We start from the raw sequence: 19,050 nt of genomic DNA, 5'->3' as shown, positions 1-19,050 counted from the left end.
GAATCGCAGGAGGTCTAAAGAACATGACCTAAAAAGAGAGATCCAGGACTGCCCTGTCTGGAGATGGAAAAATAGTAGAAAACCAGTAACACACCAAATTCAAACAAGAAAGTAGCTGGAGGGGAGGGAGGAAGAAAATCCCCAAACTGCATAAGAGGAATAAGACAAGCAAGATGCTTGATCTGTAGAAGACATGTAATCAGACAGCACGAAAATCTTTCCTAAGCAGAAGACCACCACGCTGGAGTAGGCGGCCATCTCCAGGGTTTTTAAGGGCAGTTTAGACAAACTAATTCGTCGCTGCCCTGACGTGTGGGGCTGAACAAGCTGTCAGGGCAGGCGGGGATCGCTGCTGGAGTGCCAAGGGCACGCCGGCTCTGGGTTCCTGGGCAAGGAACACCTCAAGAAGCTGCGCCCAGGGAAGTTTTGCTGCCTGTGCTGACACCAGGACAAGTCCTGCGGGCCTTGTGCTGGCGACTAAGCCTCACCGCAGCTGTAGTGCTTTCACCCCGCCAGAGGGTCTGTGTGCGCTCCGGCTGATGCGGCGGGGCCGGGGCCGGGGTCGGGGCCGGGTGCCCGGGGCCGCGGCGGGGCCGGGCGGGGCGGGGAGGCCCCGCAGCCGGTTCCCTTTTTGCCCGGCGTGTGATTGGCGGCGGCTTCGGAGCTGCCTCTGCCGCCGGCCATGGAGCCTCCCCGTCGGCCCCCGGCTCGCGCCGCTTCCTGCTGAGGGAAACACCTGTCCGGAGCCGGGGCCGCGTCTGGGGCCGGGGCCGCCGCTGCGGTGAGTAGCTCCGTGCCGGGGGCCAGCGGGGGTCGCGGCGGATCCCGCCCCGGGCCGGTGCTGCCCGAGGCCCGGGCTCGCAAGTGGTGGCGCGGCTCCGCTCCCCGCGCCGGCCGCGGGCGTACCCGCCCCGGCCCCGTGCCCGCCGCAGGGCGGCCCCGGGAGCCCCGGCGGCGCGGGCGCGGCGAGGTTCGCCCTCCCGCGGGCGGTGCCGGCCGCCATCTCTGGGCCCGGGCGGTGGGCCGGGGGCAGGAGGAAAGGAAGGAGGGAGGCAGCCTCGGCCCTGGCTCGCTGCTGCCGCCGCCTCCTGTCTCCCGTGCGCGGAGCCCTTTCCCGCAGGGCTGTGCGGCTGGCCGGGGTCGCCCTGCGGTCCTCGCCGCAGCCGGCACTGCTGAGCCCCCCGTGCTGCCCGGTCCCTCGCGGCCTTGGTCCCGCCTCACGTCGTGGCCCGAACAGGAGTTAACGAGTTTGATGCCAAACCGCTAAGGAAGCTGTTGGAACGTTGAATGAAACGATGTGAAGTGAAGGATCGCAGTGAACAGTGGTAGAAGTTCTCTCGAGTCTTAAGATCAGTGAGTCAGCTCTGCTACAACGCCGCTTTTAAACAATAAGTAACTATTTCCTCATCCAACAAATTTCTTGTGTCTATCTGATACATGTAGACAATAAAACCTTTGCACACCACAAACCCTCTGAAATAATAGCTGAGGGCATTCAGGAGTTGGTTGCTGGTGTAGATTAGATCACGCAGCTAACAGTCAGTGTTGGAAAAGCGGGCGCAAGCTGACGGGACAGGCAGTGTCTAAATAACGAGTGTGTCCCGGCAGGAACAGTAGCAGCGATCTCTGGGTTTTAAAACTCTGCAAAGTGTTGGTTCCAAGGTGGATTACTTCGAGATTACTACTAGATCTCTTGTGTAACCCCAGTTAACTAGAAGTTTGCCGAAATTCTTACCGGAATTTTCGGAACCAGCTAGAAGTTACTGTTTGTTCCAGAAGGAGCCCCAAATAGCAACTCATATAGAAACTAAAGGCGATGAAGGCAGGGGATCCTGAAAGTGCTACAGCTGTAATAGCAGTCTGGTTGACTCCCCAGCCTCCCGACCAAGCTGTATCTGCTGATTCATATACTTTTTGATGAGGAATGTGACTGCATTACCTGTGATGTTTACTTGCTAATGGGAACCTGCGCTGATTTAATTCCCATGAGAGCTAGTAGTTGCTAGAGGATCTGACAAAGAAACTGAGAAAAGGGGTTTTTTGTTGTGTTCATGCTTGAAATGTTAGTGCTGTGTCTTCCCCGTGAAGTTTAGCACTGGATTACCGTAGGAGTAGAGAAGATATACTCCTGTCCAGCAAGTGCAAAGTCATCTCCTGCTACACAACACTGTGGGCAAGTAGCTGTAGCATGCTGCTTGGAAAACTTTGAGTCTTGTCATGGTAGTTTTGATTTTTTTTTGATTTATCTTTCAAGTGAACTTTGTCTAAAACTGTAAATGTAAACATTAGTGTTGTATTTACATGATGCATGCACGAGGTAATTTTTACTCTGGTAGAGAGTGCTTATTTTCTTGAAAATTTAGTTGTCTGGGAAGGAGTTCACACTAAAGTGAAAAGAATAATTTTAAAATAAGGTTTTCACATGATGGATTAAAACAGAAGCAGGAGCTAATATAGAATAAGCATGATAGTAACTGGTAGACTTCTAACATAGTCTTAACAGAGCAGTCAAGATTATTGACAGCTATCCTAAATTTTTTGTAGCTAAGTAATACATCATAATACCACTTTGTCTTTTTAAAGCACCTTTCAGGCAGTTTTTTCAAATCTTTTAACAGCTTTACTCATTAGTTTATCTCTTAATCCTGCTGTGAGTCATGTTTCAGTCTCAGTTATGCTTAACTCTGCTGGCTTCATTCCCTTTCCTTCTCTTCCCTCACTGCCCTACCACTCCTGCAAGTGTTGAGTCAGATAAAGGAACAGATCCGTCTGAAAATTAACCTAATTTTTTGCTGGTTTTGTTATGATCAGATTGTTGACCTGAGTGATGAGATAGGAACACAACTGGAGACAAAGGCAAGACTGGTTGCTTGTCTTAGTTACTTTTTACAGGCCCATCTCCTCCTTTTCCATTGGACCCCATCAGGATTTTTGGACCAGTGTAGGGCAGTTCTTGTAATATAGGGATATTGAGGGTTGATGAAGCTCATTAGAATTAGAAATAAAATAGTGATTTTTTTTCTCTTGTTTTGGGGCGTTGTTGCAGTAGACACATTGAAATGTCAATACTGTAAGTAAAGCTTAGGCATGACAAAGGTTTTAGGAACTTAACATGAAATTGTTTTTCATTGTAAACATCAAAGTTTTATGATTCATGTGCATGAGGAAATATGGTTTTGCCAACACATGGATTAGCAGAAAATGGATACAATTTGGTGTCACCCTAAGAATGCATCACTGAAGAGTCAGATTAGAGACAATCGTCGCTCCAAGCCAATTACTGCCTTCTGAAGCTGAGGAAAAGGGGTCAGAGCAGAACTGGAGAGGGCGATTGGATCAGGCTGGTCTAGACATGACAGGTCACAGCCCAAATGGATGCAGAAGAAAAGACAGTCTTGTAAGGCCAAGGCAGCTACAGAAGTGTCACACATTTTGTGTTGTGTCTGATGAAATTTGTGGGGAAATATCTGAACCCACAAAGGTGTTGCTCTACCTGCCTTTGTAAGTGGATGAGAGTGTGAAACAATTGCATTGGCTGGGCAGTGTGCAGGGCAGTTCTCTGCTGCATGAGGGAGAGATGCTGCCTTTGCTTGTCTTGATGATCTTGATCTCTGGAGTAGTGGTAGAAGAGCTTTTGTATGTATATGTGTTTGAAGAATTAATCCTTAGGTGCATGACTCATAGGAGCAGGCTGAGGACATTTAAACCAGGAAGCTTTCCTAGATCTGCAGAACCCAATGAAACTGAAATGACTCCAGGTTTACTTAATGGGGTAGCACAATGACTTTTAGTGGAAGGACTCTTTGCAAAAAATCTACATAGCCTGTTGGCATGAAAAAACCCTTAATGCTGGTTTAAATTAAGAAAAATACGTGACTATATTGCATTTTAGAATTTACACAAGATGAGAGAGGAATGCAGTGTGTAGTGCTGAGATGCCACAGAAGCTGTGGCTGATGAATGCTGACAGGCTGCACGTGGGTGGAGTATGGCTTTTGGAGGTGTCTTGGCCAAGATGGGTAGTTTTTGTGTCAGCAACAAAATAGTCAGGGTAACTTCACCACTACCTTGAGAAAATTCAAATACTGGCTTTAAAAGATAAAATATGTGTTTTCCCCAAACTGACTTCCTAAGAAAAATAGCCTCTAAAAAGAAAATATCTTAGCTGACAAGCAGAACGATGCTCAGAGAGAGAAGAGTTGTGTCAGTGTTGGAGGGTATTTTCTGCTTTTTAACCTTGGCAGAGTGTTAATCAACCTTGGCATGTTGGAGGTAGTAAGAGACTGTCAGATTCTTTCGCCAGTACAGAGGGAAGGGTTATTTTTCACATTTTTATAAAAAATGTGTCTCATAAATAGGAAACATGCATGTATTTTTTAAAAAGGCACTTCACTGTTGGTAAACAACCTTTCAGTTGTTTCATATTTTTTCCTCCTTTTCAAGAGTCATCATTTTTGCATGATATCTACCACTGTAGGATTTGTACTGCTTGTTGCTCTTCAAAATGTCAATTTTAACTGGAAAAGTCATAAGGAAAAAGGATGAAATTAGAGGGTTTTCTGTCTTTTCTTTCTGTTTTGTATGTGTTTTCCCAAATGTTTTTTTTCCTGTGGGGATCTTTTCTTAGTAAAAGAACAGCTCCTCAGGTTGTAGTTAACCACAAGAATTAGGGTGGAAAGTCTATGGTTTAATTTCTTCCTGAATCTAAAGTTGCCATTTCTAGTGGATTTCACTGTGTGTTTGTAATCATAAATGAATGAGTTAAAGATATTAGGTGTAAGGCTGCCCAGCAGTTCTGCTGCTGATTTTACCATGCAAGATCCATGGCATATACAATCTTTATGTGATGTATGGAGACTGCCTTAAAAAACTCTAGTGAATATAAGTTGGGAGTCCTCAAAGGGCTATCACCATGAAAATAAAAATAATGAAACATTGCAGATTTAGATGTCTTTTATCTAGTATTTATATTTAATTCCTTTTTAAGGTAATCTCTCAAAAATTTATTTGGTTTAAATATTTTATTTGAATTCATTAAATTTATTACCCAGGTTATTCTTTGCTATTTTTAAAAGGCTCTAAGCATGTCTTCTATACATATGTGTTAAATTGATGTACTGTTGATATATTTTTACTGTTGTAACAGGAAAAGCATTCTGACTTCTTTTAAAATGAGCAATCATATGTATAATCAACTTGGTTAAAACTTCCTTCCTGGTAAGTGCAGCACTTCCTTTGCATCTGGATATGAGGCTGAGCAAGAAAAGCAGAACAGCTTAAACAAAGACATTTTTTGTGTGAATGATCTTCCTTTAAAAAAACAGGAACTACAAAAATTAAACAAATGAATCATCTTCAGCAATTCAGCCTTTGTTTTATAAGCAGGTAATATTTCCTTGTACTTTGTCAATTACAGAGGTGGTGTGTCCACAGTTGTTGCTTTCTGGAACTCAAAAGAAGAATTTTAGTTAGCATGCTATGTTGTTTGAGTTTAGCCATTTATATTTTATCTGCTTCTTTTATTATCTGCTAAGGCATCATTATACTGGCTTTACTTTTCTCCAGCAGTTAAAAGATTTTATGTGTAGAAAGTGTTGCTTGGAAAAAAAGTTCAGTATGTTGCTGTAACTTGGCTTGTGTGAGTGCACTCGATCAGCACTGCCTTCCGCTTCTAAGCTCTTAGTGAATAATTTCCACTTTAATATTGGTCAATGGAGATTAACTGAGCAACGATATCTTTTGTTTACTGAATGCTGATAAAGTAGGCTACTCATGTTTAATATTGTTTCACTGGTGGTTTAGGTGTGATTTGATGTATAGGGTAATAAATCAGCATCAGCTTGGGAGATTTTTCTTCTGTAACAAACTAATAGTTCACACTGGCAGTGTGTACTTTGAAAATGGATGGATATTATCAGTCTGGTGAATTGATTTATTTAAAAGAAGCACATCTAAGGACACTAGCCTTGAATTTAGATGCACATTAAATATATCTTCAGAAATAGTCCCTGACTTTTGCATCCTGAGGGCTTTTTTTAGATTGAAGTCCTGATTCCTCATCACTAAAAAGAGAGGCAGAGGAAACTGGGAATAGGCTCACATCTGTCCAGACTGCAAAGAAATTGCTTATTTTGTTACTTTATGCCATTCCTGGAGCTCAGTGGGACTGCATTCTATTAATATACAGGAGTGTGTCTTTTGATTTCTATGAAAATCCACTTATGTTAACATCAGCAGCATCAAAACAGATGAGGCAGCAGAAGAATCAGTGCTTGATCAAATAGAAGCAAGAAGAGATCAATATGGAGGTTGCACATTCAAACTGCTTATCCCCAGTAAAATCTGGGCAGGATGTTTAAAACCTCTACATTAATTACTTAATCACTGGGAGTTGGTTGGAGGGTTTTTTTATTTATATTAGGTATTGAATTGAGTAGATTATATCTGAGGTGGTTTATGTGAATCAGGTATTTGTGACAAGAAATTGAGGGAAAACAGAAATATAAAAAGTGTATATGAAAAGTTAAAAAGTAAGAGTAAAGATAAATGTAAATGAGAAAGTGATTGAGTAATTGTATGTTTTGCTAGATTTCTTCTGGCATGGAGTTGGGGGATCATGAACAACCCGTTGTTATGAGAGAGGAAAACAAACGAAGGAGAAGAAGAATGAAACCTCATTGTACATCGAGTAGTTTTTCATCAATGGAACTGATATCCATTGAGTTCATTTTACCTACAAGCAATAAACATACTAAAGCACCAGAAATTATGTTACTCGAAATAGCTGGCAACTGTACGGTTGAGCAAATGAAGGCACAGATTTGGATGCGTGCAATAGAGATGAGTCAAACCACAGACTTCTACCATGCATTCACCCCGGACCAGTTTATTCTGCAGTATCAGAAGAAAGGACAATGGTATGAAATTTATGATAAACATCAAGTATTACAGACATTGGACTGCATACTGTACTGGAAGGTGTTACAGAAAAAGGTAGGCAAGATCTATGTTGTTCAGAAGCAAAAACCATCAGAAGAAGTTCAGGAATTTCAGCGGCAACTTAACGATTTAATTGGTTATGATGTCACTGATGTAAGCAATGTGCATGATGATGAACTAGAATTTACCCGGCGCAGATTAGTCACTCCACGAATGATAGAGGTAGCCTGCAGAGATCCTAAATTATATGCAATGCACCCATGGACTACATCTAAGCCACTCCCAGAATATTTATTTAAAAAGATCACTAATAATAACATTTTCATAATCATACATAGAGGAACAACTAGTCAGAAAATTAAAGTGTCAATAGATGACACTCCAGATATGATTCTCCACAGCTTTTTCACAAAAATGGCAAAGAAAAAGTCTTTGATGGACATTCCTGAAGATCACAGTGAACTGGATTTTGTTCTCAGGATTTGTGGCAGAGATGAGTACATTACTGGAGAGACACCAATCAAAGATTTTCACTGGATAAGACAGTGCCTTAAGAATGGGGAAGAAATTCACCTTGTCCTAGACAATCCCCCTGACCCGAATGAGGACGAAGTTCAGAAGGAAGAATGGCCTTTGGTGGATGACTGTACAGGAGTTACAGGGTATCATGAACAATTGACAGTAGATGGAAAAGATCATGAGAGAGTCTTCACTATCTCTTTGTGGGATTGTAATAGGAAATTCAGAGTGAAAATAATTGGCATTGATATCCCAGTTTTACCAAGAAATACTGATCTTACTGTGTTTGTAGAGGCTAACATTCAACATGGGCAGCAGCTCCTTTCACAGAGAAGAACTTCATCAAAGCCTTTTACTGAGGAGGTTCTGTGGAATATTTGGTTGGAGTTTGACATCAAAATCAAGGATTTGCCTAAAGGAGCACTTCTGAATCTTCAGATATACTGTGGCAAAGCACAGGGACCATCTGCAAAGACAAACCTTCAGTCACACGAATCCTCCAACTCTGATGCAAAATGCAAAACCCAGCTTCTCTATTATGTAAATCTTTTGTTGATAGATCACCGTTTCTTGCTTCGAAGTGGGGAGTATGTGCTCCACATGTGGAAAATTCCAGGTAAGGGGGAAGAACAAGGGAGTATCAATGCAGACAAACTCACATCAGCAACTAACCCAGATAAAGAAAACTCAATGGCTGTCTCTATTGTGCTGGACAAATATTGTCACCCAATTGCCCTTCCCAAGCACAGGATATCATCCGATCCCCAGGGGGACAGGACCCGAGCTGAAATGCCCAACCAGCTTCGCAAGCAACTTGAAGAGATCATAGCAACTGACCCACTTAATCCACTTTCTCCTGAGGACAAAGAACTGTTGTGGCACTTTAGATATGAGAGCATAAAGCACCCCAAGGCATATCCTAAGCTGCTTAGCTCTGTGAAATGGGGACAACAAGAAATAGTGGCCAAAACATACCAGTTGCTAGCTAAAAAAGAGGCTTGGGATCAGAGCACTTTAGATGTTGGACTCACAATGCAACTTCTGGACTGTAACTTTTCAGACGAAAATGTCCGAGCAATGGCAGTTCAAAAACTGGAAAGTTTAGAAGATGATGATGTTCTTCATTATCTTTTACAGCTTGTGCAGGTAAGGTGTATTTGCATTCTTGAACTCTGCCCTCCAGGGATATATTTGTGTTACCCCATCATTTGCATTTCCCTTTTTTGTAGGTCTTGTTAGTATTCCCTAGTTTTGAAGTCTTCAATATTTAGTCAAAGCAGTGGTAATAACCAGATTAATGCAAAATACACTTTTCTACTTTTTGTCTTTTACCTTTGTTGTTGTTGTTGTGGTACCATTGCCTTGTGTCTTACAATTTGCATCTTGTGTTTACAGTAGTTAGTTTTTCTGGAAATTGTTAATGCCAGCACATCTATGACGAGATTAAATCCTGTGTTCTCTGTAATCCTGTTCATATCAGGTTTGAATCACACAGCACTGAAGAGTTGTTGACTGACTACTGATAGTTTAGAAAGACTGTAGACAGAAAGACAGCAAAGCAGATGTTGACGTGGGCAGGGCCTGAAGAAAAACCTGGGGTTGGGTTTAGGTCAAGAACACCAGTGTAATTACATAGTATGTTGCAGTGACTTCAGTCTTGTACTGTTAAGGGGAGAAAATTTATCTAGAAGCTCCCTCCCTCCCCCAAAATTTTGAAGGTAACTAAAGGGTTTCTAGGACTACATAATAAAGTTAAGTCCTTCTGGGAACTTGGGTGAAATATTGTGGTTCTAATGGCAAGGGATCACTGCTGTATTGGTTTGAAGCACTTTGTGTGCAGATCAAATGTTGGGAAGGTTTATATCAGTTACACAAGAAAATTGGTTTGGTTGCTTTTCGCTCAGCATGGTGTCATCAGTTGGCAATGGCACAGTTTCCTCTGGTGGCTGACAAAAGCTGCAACCTGTGTTCTTCCTGGTAAACATGGCCCCTGGAGCCAGGTGGTTCTGTGGGCCTTCTACACCTGACAGGGCTCTGTTTTGCATGGAAAGGCTATTATCCCTCAGAGCATGAAATTTTTTTTTCAAAGAATCAGAGGACAACATTCATGATTAAAAAAAAAACAAATCAAAAAACGGAACTGCTGCAGCTGGGGAAGCCGCTTTTTTATTTCTGCAGGTTCAGGGAGAGCCCAGATTTCCAGGAAAATGAAGCTAGTGTTTCAGATTTTGCTGCACATTGGTAGTGCTTTAAACAAAGCCTTTCGAGCCTTGTCTTCGCTTGTCTGAAGATTAGGCAGAATTTATGCACTTCTGCATTAAGCAAAGGAGTCGCTACGGTTACCTCATTGGGCCTCCCACGTAGCTGCTGCTATATATATGCTTGGCTTGTGAGCTTTTGCTGTCTACATGTGGCTCAGCAATTTTATTTGCTTTTTTTGTATCCAAATTAGGAGTTTGGGATGATGATTGGTTGCTATCAAAATGCCTGAGAAAATAGGGGAAATACTGGGGTTGTTTCCATTTAAAAAAAAATTGTTTGTTTTCAGGAAGTATGAATCTGGTGAGCTTTAAAAAGAATAAACCTTTCTAACAGTTAAATCAAATAATGTAGCATAAAATCATAGTGCCTTAACTTCACTGTGTCATTTTTAGTAAGAGGTGTTGGTGAACTTACCATCCTTAAAAACGAAAAACATGCTAGATTCCAACTCTTACCTCTCTGCTGCATTCCTTGTCTTTATTTCTTAGGTAACTATGGAATATAAGATGTCAGCATCCTGCAGCAAAGTTTTGGTATGACAGTATATTTAAAATCTACGTTTTTCAGAGAATGGATGTCGGCCATTCGTCTGCTATAGTGGACACATCTCTTGCAAATGGTCATCACTTTTCAGATGCATGCCTTTATGAAAGCTCTATGGCTTATTTCCCTCTGCACAGGATATTCCCATTTTATCCTCTGTAGAGTTAGAAATCAAGTATTTTATTTCCCCCTCCAGGTTTATTTCAAACAGAAACAGCCATACCATAAATCAACCTATTGAGCTTCCTGTGATTGTCTGTTGTTCTCTGTACAGTTGATAAACCATGGACAGGGTAGTTAAAACGCAACAAAATTCTTTGTAAGATAAATGCCAATGGCTGTACTGCATGTATATGGCAGTGAGTAAAGGCCTTCTGCTGAATTGACAAGGCAAAGGTATACACAGGGACCTGATGTAGTGCCAGCACACATTTTTTAATGTCCAGCTTTTATTGTTGCTGTGCAAAAGTTGTTATTTGACTTTGTGAAGCAAAAAGAAAAATGGGCTGAACTTCTAAAAATAATTCTTTCTGAAACATCAGCTCAGTAAGGATGGTCATAATACAATTTTTAATATTGTTTTATGTTAAAATATATTTGCAAGTTAAATAAAGACATTTTATTTTGAAGTAATGGTTGGTTGTTTGGCTGTATTTCAGTCTTAAATTGTTTTTCAAGGCTATGTGAACATTAAGTATAGTATATACTAGAATGAGGTTTATAATAGGCTTTCTTGGAACTGTGAGAAATCCATTTGAATTTATGTGATAATTATTGCTTTTGGGCACCTTACTGCAGTGAAAACTAATTTTTATTAAAAACCCCTCATGCCTCATAATCTCATACACAAAGTAGAAGGATCTTTATATTGTTATATTTGTGAATTCTCGTTGTCTTTCCTAAATAAGACAATGTTGTTTGGGGAAATAAAACAGTACTGCACAGACAGTCAAGACAGTTCTTGCAGAATTATGATACAGGGGAAGGGCAAGTCTGGTGCTTGGCTTCCTTGTCTGTCTCCTAGCCAGCAGCTAGAAAGAACATGTCTTTGTGACATTTTTATAAGTTTGTTCATTCAGGAAGGCTGAGTGAAAAAGCTTGATTTTTTTTTTTTTTCCTTTTGAATAAACTCACAGGACAATTTACATTTCAGAAATCATGTTGATATTTTAATAATAAAAACGCAACTGTGTGCCACAGTACTTGTAAGAGTTTATAAAATTATGATTTGTTTGATGAATTTAGCAGACCTTTGCTGATGGCTTGGTTGCTTCTTTGCAAGCTGCAGACCACAGTGACCTTGAAAGAGCCATTATATTCTGTTGAATAACTATTGCTAGAGGTTTGCATACTTTGTTGCTTCTGAAAGCTGAGCATACTACATGCACCCAGCTCTCTGCGCATCCCTTTGTTTTCCCTTAATCTCCCTACAGGCTGCTTCCTGGCACTCTGTTTCCAGAACCTGAAGCCATTCACCAACCCCCTCAGTTCATGACAGGGATTTTGTGACTGATTCATAGATTGTATGCTTCTTATTTCTCTTTTACTGCCATGGGATAAAAATGCATACTTTTTTTTCCACCATTAATCTTAATACAAACCTTCTATAAACTTGAGTTCCTCAAGGAACATGCAAGAAGCTGCTGGAAAAATGAGTTAAAGTGGAGAAGTTCCCTAGCACAGCCCAGAACATGGAAGTGTGATACTTTTCTGGTAGACTGAGTCACTTGGTTATTGGGATGGAGGAGAGAATAACAGCAAGAGGATTCCAATGCTGAAACTTGAAAACAGTTGTTGACTTTCCCCTCCTCCCGCCCCCCTTTTTTTGTCAGTAGCTTGGAAATGTCTGTGGACTTGGATGGAGGGGAACAGCTTTTGGAAGAGAAAAAACACATCTGTTTTCACAGAGTCAGTAAAAAAAAAAGGTCTGGCGAAGTCTTCCTCTTAATTGTACTTCATTAATATAGGCTGTGTATCAGAGCTTTTATTCTGTCATTTGTTTATGGAATAAACGACAGATAAGTGCTCTGAAAAGCTGCTCCTGTATCCTGTGCTTTCTGGGGAACCCAGTAGTAAATCCTGGTGCCCTAGTCCCAAAGTAGCAGATGTTGTCCAAAACCAGTATTTTATTATTGAAACATTTTATTTAAGAACTATTACAGTTATATTATTCCATCTGTCAGTGATCATTTCAAGCATTTTCAGTGTCAGTCATACTGCAGACTGGTTTCTGATCTTGCTGGTTTTAGCCAAGAATGATGTTGCTTTGTGCATATGCTCAGCTTGGACTCCCTGGTTAGGTACTCCACACCTGTGTTGTCACATTAATAGTAAACCTGAAAAGAACCTGTTGCAAACAAAATGTGCTTCTTGAATCAGACAGAGAAGCCTCAAAAGACCCACTTTGTTAAACATTTTCTACTCCTGCAGCAGTGTGTTCTCTAGATGTCATTGGTTAAGTGTGAGTGCAGGGGGATCTTAAATGTGTTAACAACATGTCTTCTATGTTTGTATTACTCAGGCTGTGAAATTTGAGCCATATCATGACAGCGCATTAGCCAGATTTCTGCTAAAACGTGGTTTGAGGGTAAGTACTTCAAAATACAACCAACTTGTGCTAAAGTTGCTGGCATTGTTAAAATCCTTTGTCAATAAATGAATGCTAATTGCAGTATTTTTCTTTACCTGTAGAATAAAAGAATTGGTCACTTCTTGTTTTGGTTCTTAAGAAGCGAAATTGCCCAGTCCATGCACTACCAACAGAGGTTTGCAGTCATCCTCGAAGCCTATCTTAGGGGCTGTGGAAAAGCAATGCTGCACGATTTCATGAAGCAGGTTCAAGTAATTGAATTGCTGCATAAAGTCACAATGGAGATTAAATCGGTTTCTGCAGAAAAGTATGATGTTACTTCTCAAGGTATTTGCTAAAAGGCATTTCTTTGTTGTTAATACTGTTTTTTCTCCTTGGGTGTGAAAAACTAGGCAGCAAATTGTACTGTTCATTTAGAAATTTGTGGATAAATTACTGTCAAAGGGCATCATTTTTACTTCCTTCAAAAAGTGAGTGTAAATTAATAATGATTAAACCAGTAATAGATTTGTTTGCTCATTTCACCCCAAAAGGGGAAGAATATCAATGTTCTGGACACCCCCTACTTTCCCAAGCTTTGGCTTATCTTCTTGAACCTCATGCCATGCCAACTGGGAAACAGACAAGTTCTTGTACATAACCCTTAGCTGAATGCCAGCACTGAAGAAAGACACAAATATTAACTGAAAATTAAAAGTGACACTTGCCAAAAAATACAGCCTTCCCCTAAACTCTCTCTAGAAGATTTTTGGCAACAAGATCAGGGAGGACTCCAGTGGAGCCTCTGCTATGCCATGGAAGTAGCTGGTGGATCAGGGGTGAATATATAGGGTGTGTCTTTGCGGAGTCCTGTGAGGCACAGATGTGGTATTGTTACTCCCAGTTCTTGTAATCACTGCTTTGGAAGCCACAGTTGGGCTATGCAATGCCTCTTTGCCTCTACGTTTTGACTGCCTTTTTTTTCCCCCCCCAACTTCCTTAAAAACTTGTTTATCCTCGTTCCTGTTACTTGCTTGGTGTTGGGAGTAAGTGCGAGAAGACATACGACAATATTAAAATTCTAAGAGCTGTAGAGAGACCATCTCTTCCTGTATGGTCAGCCTGGTATGCTCCAGGCCAGGAAGTCCTTGGATTGGAAGGGCTCTCCACTCTGGCTATGCAGAAGTGGCTGTGGTGGTGTGTCAAAAGAGATTTGAAGGAAATGTGCATTTATTCTTCAATATATAGTGTAGTATCTGTTATGTTACCACATAGTCTGAGTTAAGTGACTTACTGAAGCCCCATATAAAACATTGTTTCTAAACAACTTCCTAAATTTATCTTAAAATACTCTATATACTAAATGTATTTAGTCAGAATCCTGTATTTTGGAAAGAAACTATACAACCTTGCAGATGTACATGTCTGTAAGAGCAGTGGATTCCATAATGCATTATCTTTGAAGGATATGTGGGCAAAGAAGAAAAGTTTCAAGAGAAAGCAATCGCATTAACACCCACTAGGTTTTGAAGTTAAAGAATCTTTGGATGTAATGTACAGCAGAACACTGAAAGAGGACTTATATAATTGACATTTTCACTAAATAAGGCTTCCTGAAACTGTGGAGTGTCCTACTAATGCTATATCTAATGTAATTTATCTCAGATTATTGAGGACATAATTTTTTCTACAAGCACCTTCTACTTCTTATATTTTTTAAATGTATATCCTAAAATTTATTCTTTAAGTTATTGCTTCTTTTTTGCCCCAACATTTTTAATGTTTGTTGTTGTTCATATTTTCAGTCTGAATGTTTTGTCCTGTTTCATTTCCTTCTGTCATGCAGTCTCATCTAATTCTTTTATATGTGTTTCTCCAGTGTTTGTGGATTTTCTATAAAGAATTCCTTCCTTCTAGGTCCATACTATTCCAGTAGCAATCGTGCTGTCAAACTGCTTCTTTCACTTTTCACTGTAATCTGTTTGCTTATATTTGAAGATAGCAAGTAATAATAAATAAATAAATCCTTAAGATCATAATATTATATCTTGCATGGGATTATCTGCTTTCATCAGCCTCTGAGCTAGATGATTTTTCTCCCAGGAATGTGTCTGTGCAGCTGTTTCATGGGTTAAAAAGCACAGCACCTTGTTCTTAGGACAGATAGACTTGAAAATTGTTTTAGCAAGTGCCTTTACTTGTGTTTTAAAATCAGCTATTCCTAGTGTTTTGTAGCTTCAGTTGGTTTGCATACAGTTTTCAGATTACATTACAATGAGGATACTTACTGAACTAACAGTAAACTGTAAACAGTAACTTTCCTAGACATTTGTCTAGGAAATCTATAGTTACATTATAGAAAGCTGTTTCATTATCCAAGTTACTACAACTTAGGTGCTTTTAGGGGGTGGGGGTGGGGGAGTTGTTAGGGGGGGTTTTTGTTTGGTTGGTTTGTTTTTGTGTTATTGTGGGTTTGGGATTTTTGAGGGTTTTTTTGAAAAGTGTCTAATTTTGAAGTCCACTTATTGGCTCCTGTATATTGCTGTCAGATTTGTTTTTTACCAGAAGAGATACCACGTTAGTGACCAGGCACTGCTAGGTAGTTTTTCTCTAAAACCCTCTAGGATAGGTGTAACATTTGTATTCTGTGAGTTGTCAGCCAGTTCTTTTGGCTTGACTTTTAAAATTTGATAGCAGCATTTGAACTGTCCTGATTTAGTCTAATGTGCACTAACAGCCCAAAAAGTCAGTGTCCTGGGCTGCATCAAAAGTAGCATAGGCAGCCGGTCGAGGGAGATAATTCTGCCCCTCTCCTCTGCCCCTGGGACACTCCACCTGGAATACTGCATCCAGCTCTGGGCCACTCAGGATGGGAAAGACATGGATCTGCTAGAGTGAGGCCAGAGAAGAGTCACAAAATGAGAGGGCTGGAGCACCTCTCCTGTGAGGAAAAGCTGAGACTGTTGGGGTTGTTCAGCCTGGAGAAGAGAAGGCTCAGGAGACTTAACATCAGCCTTCCAGTGCTTACAGGGAGTTTGTAAAAAAGGTGGGGCACAAACTTTTTAGTAGGGCCTGTAGTGATGGGACAGGAGTTAATGATTTTAAACTAAAGCGGGACAAATTCTGACTATGCCTAAGGAAGGCATGTTTTTTATGATGAGGGTGTTGGCACACTTGAATAGGTTGCCCACAGTGGTGGAGATGCCCCATGCCTGGAAATATTCTAGGTCAGGCTGGACAGGGCTCTGAGCAAGTTGAATTGAAGATGTCCCTGCTCATTGCAGGGGGGTTGGACTAGATGGCCATTAAAGGTCCTGTCCAACCCAAACTAATCCATGCTTCTGTGATTATGATCCTATTTTAAATATCCAGGTCCATGTTTAGCTTTCTCAGTACGATTTTCTTGCTCTTTATCTCCAAAATTAGTTAAGGATATATATACACATCCTCTGCTGTGTAGCTACAGTTTATTTTAGAACAGTGTTCAGGTCTTTGCCCTAATGCAGGGTAATGCCAGTGTATTGCTTATGCTGCTGACACTCACTAGCTGAGATGAACAAAATACATCATGTGTTGTATAATCTGCACTCTTCTGAGTTGAAGATTCATTCAGAAGCTTGAGGTTATATTAAAGATTGCATTTAGATAGTAACATTAAAATTCTTGTTCATATAAATACCCAGCAAATTTTCTTCTTACTGGAATGTGAGATTATGAAGTCTGAACTATGAAACCAGTTTCAGGAGGATAGGAAATTCAGTGTCTCTGTAGTTTGTCTCTTTATGGTTACAGAGTAATTAATTCCAGGAATTCAAAAGCCTTGAGTCTGTCTGTGTTTCTTGTCAGTTATGAGGGAAAATATTTTTTGGTGTGTTCTACTGTGTTTTGTTTTTTAAACAAAAGCTGACATTTTTATGTAAACTCTTTCTGTGCAGTGTTGCTAACACTGCAGAGAAGGCACATACTTCTGAGGTGTTTGAAGACTTTACCTTTAGTTATCTGAAACAGCCCTGACCGTTAATAGTGCACGTTCAAGAGTTTTCCTCCATTCCCTGAATCAAGAGATGCAGGAGGAAAGCAATTTGAAAAATAGCTAAATGGAGCTTTTTAGCCAAATTATAATGCTCAACAAGTTTGATTATCTATAACCTTTTTGCCTTCCAGCTTTTGATTTTGTTATGTTTTCTTACTTGTAATTGCAGTTATTGCACAGCTGAGACAAAAGCTTGAAAAATTACAGGGCAGCAAACTTCCAGAAAGTTTTAGAGTTCCATATGATCCTGGACTAAGAGCAGGAGCACTAGTGGTAAATATATTCTGACTTCCTACAAATCCTTTTTTAAAAAAATCTATTTGCAAGTATGTGTCCCTTGGTAAAAATTTTTGCTTATATGTCTAATGGTCTTATTTCAGTGTGAGTACAATGACATCCCATGGACTCAGGAGGTTTTTGTTCCCAGAGCTATTATTATTTTTCTAAATGTAATGACATGCCACCATGTGCCAAGAAAATACCTATGTGAAACTGTTTTATCTGATTCAGGGGCTTTGGGATATTCAGTTTCTATTCTTCCAGTTACTTTCTCTGTCTTAACCTGATTGATATCTGTCACTAAGGTTTGGGTCCAGACTTTGATCATACTGACAAAAATGTCTACCTCAGTTATTTCTGATTTTTCAGTATCTCTTTGTTATTTTTGTTAGAAAATACATTATGATTTGGTTAGAAATGCATTAAGAAACACTTTGGTTTTCAATATTGCTGCCTTCAGTTTTGTGGTGAGATTGCAATTGTGTATGTTTGACTCAGAGTTTAAAAAAAAGATTCATAAATCAGCAGATGTGTAGTGAAAGGAAATTGGATCATGCATCTAAAATGCAATGTGAGGTCTGGGTGAAGAAGCACAGTCAGAATCCAGAAGATTCTTGGATTTACTTGACGTGCAGTAAGGACCCTACAAGAAAAGAGTCCCTTAATTTTTCTCCTAGCTAAGGACAGACAAACCATCCAACTTAAGGAATTGCTGAATAGTCAGGTGTTGTCTAAATATAGCCATGTTTCTGTTAAATAAACCTGTGCCTTGGGAGACAGGCTATAAGCTGGTCTGTCTTCAAGCTGAGAGAATTAAACACCTCCCAGCTGAGCATGGCTGAAGCACTGTCAGCACAGAAGTCAATTCAGACATTTCATATTCAGAAATAATTTGTGACTTCTTAAATACTATTTTCTTGTTTGTATTTGTCTCTCTTTAATTTTCTTTTTTTTTTTTGTACAGAAATAATCAACTGCTTGTCAGAAATTAGATTATAAAATAAAAGCTTTCTCTGGATTTTCTAGTTTTCCTTCGCTTAGGAAGTATTCAGTCCTACCAGGACCTTTGTAGATGAACGAAGCAATAGATTTACAAAAATTGATGGGTTAGCTTTTCTTTTTCCAAACTATATGAATAAAAATGTTTGGTAAAAAGCTTTCATTTCATGTTCATTTTAACAAGTACTATTTGTCCATAATCTTTATGAAATGTGAATATAGTAAAATACTCCTACGTTATGGATTCCATCAGCTCTCAAACACTGATGTGCAGTTTTTTAAGCTTGCAGTTTTTAAAATTTTAGGTGGCTTTATTGTACATAGTAATGTTCAACAATGAATCAGGAATTGGAGAATAGAAAGTAAGGCATACTACAGTTGTATTAGCCATAATTACTGGAGAAAACATTTGAAATACTGCATTTTCAGTGCTGAATTTATCAATATTATAAATGTAATAAAACTAAATAGGGAATTAATTTTCTTATTTTATGAATGATTACATTAAATTAGTTTCAAAAATGCCATCTCCCCCATGAATGTGAACAATTTACTAGGGGAATTGAATGAAGCAGTCTGGAATGTAGTTGCTAGAAGTCACAAGGGTAGATGATGTGCTAAATTGCATTGGACAATGATTACATTCTGGTTTTGCAAAGCACCTGTCGAACTGCTGTTGTGAAGGTCCATAATTTCCTGTTTTGTCAAAATGTCTATTCCTGTTTTAAATCTGTCTGAAGCAGATTTACAAGCTAAATCCAGTTTTGGAGAGTCAAGATACATTGGTTCTTTATCATGGACAGTAGTTAAAAGTTGTGCCGGCTTGGGGAGGCTTTGTGTGGTAACTGAACACCCTTCTTTACATGTGCTTTCAGTGTGTTGCTTGTGGTGTAACTGAGTGGAAGTT

General features: G+C 39.9%; 1 protein-coding gene across 3 annotated transcripts in view; it reads left to right on the top strand.

The window, feature by feature from the left end:
* The first annotated feature begins 649 nt into the window (after window positions 1-649).
* PIK3CG (phosphatidylinositol-4,5-bisphosphate 3-kinase catalytic subunit gamma) overlaps window positions 650-19,050 on the top strand; it is a 33,471-nt gene continuing 15,070 nt past the window's right edge. The window contains exons 1-7 of one of the 3 annotated variants that reach the window (XM_082280405.1): window positions 650-781; window positions 5,147-5,217; window positions 5,325-5,385; window positions 6,589-8,604; window positions 12,785-12,850; window positions 12,955-13,180; window positions 17,035-17,138. In XM_082280405.1, coding sequence (XP_082136531.1) covers window positions 6,601-8,604; window positions 12,785-12,850; window positions 12,955-13,180; window positions 17,035-17,138 — 2,400 coding nt within the window. In that variant the 5' untranslated portion in view covers window positions 650-781; window positions 5,147-5,217; window positions 5,325-5,385; window positions 6,589-6,600. Of the gene's footprint in view, window positions 782-5,146; window positions 5,386-6,588; window positions 8,605-12,784; window positions 12,851-12,954; window positions 13,181-17,034; window positions 17,139-19,050 lie in introns of all 3 variants that reach the window. The other 2 variants (XM_082280407.1, XM_082280406.1) reach the window with 2 other exon arrangements.

The sequence above is a fragment of the Coloeus monedula genome (genome assembly GCF_965178545.1).
Source record: "Coloeus monedula genome assembly, chromosome: 4".
NCBI lineage: Eukaryota > Metazoa > Chordata > Aves > Passeriformes > Corvidae > Coloeus > Coloeus monedula.
This window is presented reverse-complemented; position numbering and strand designations above follow the sequence as displayed.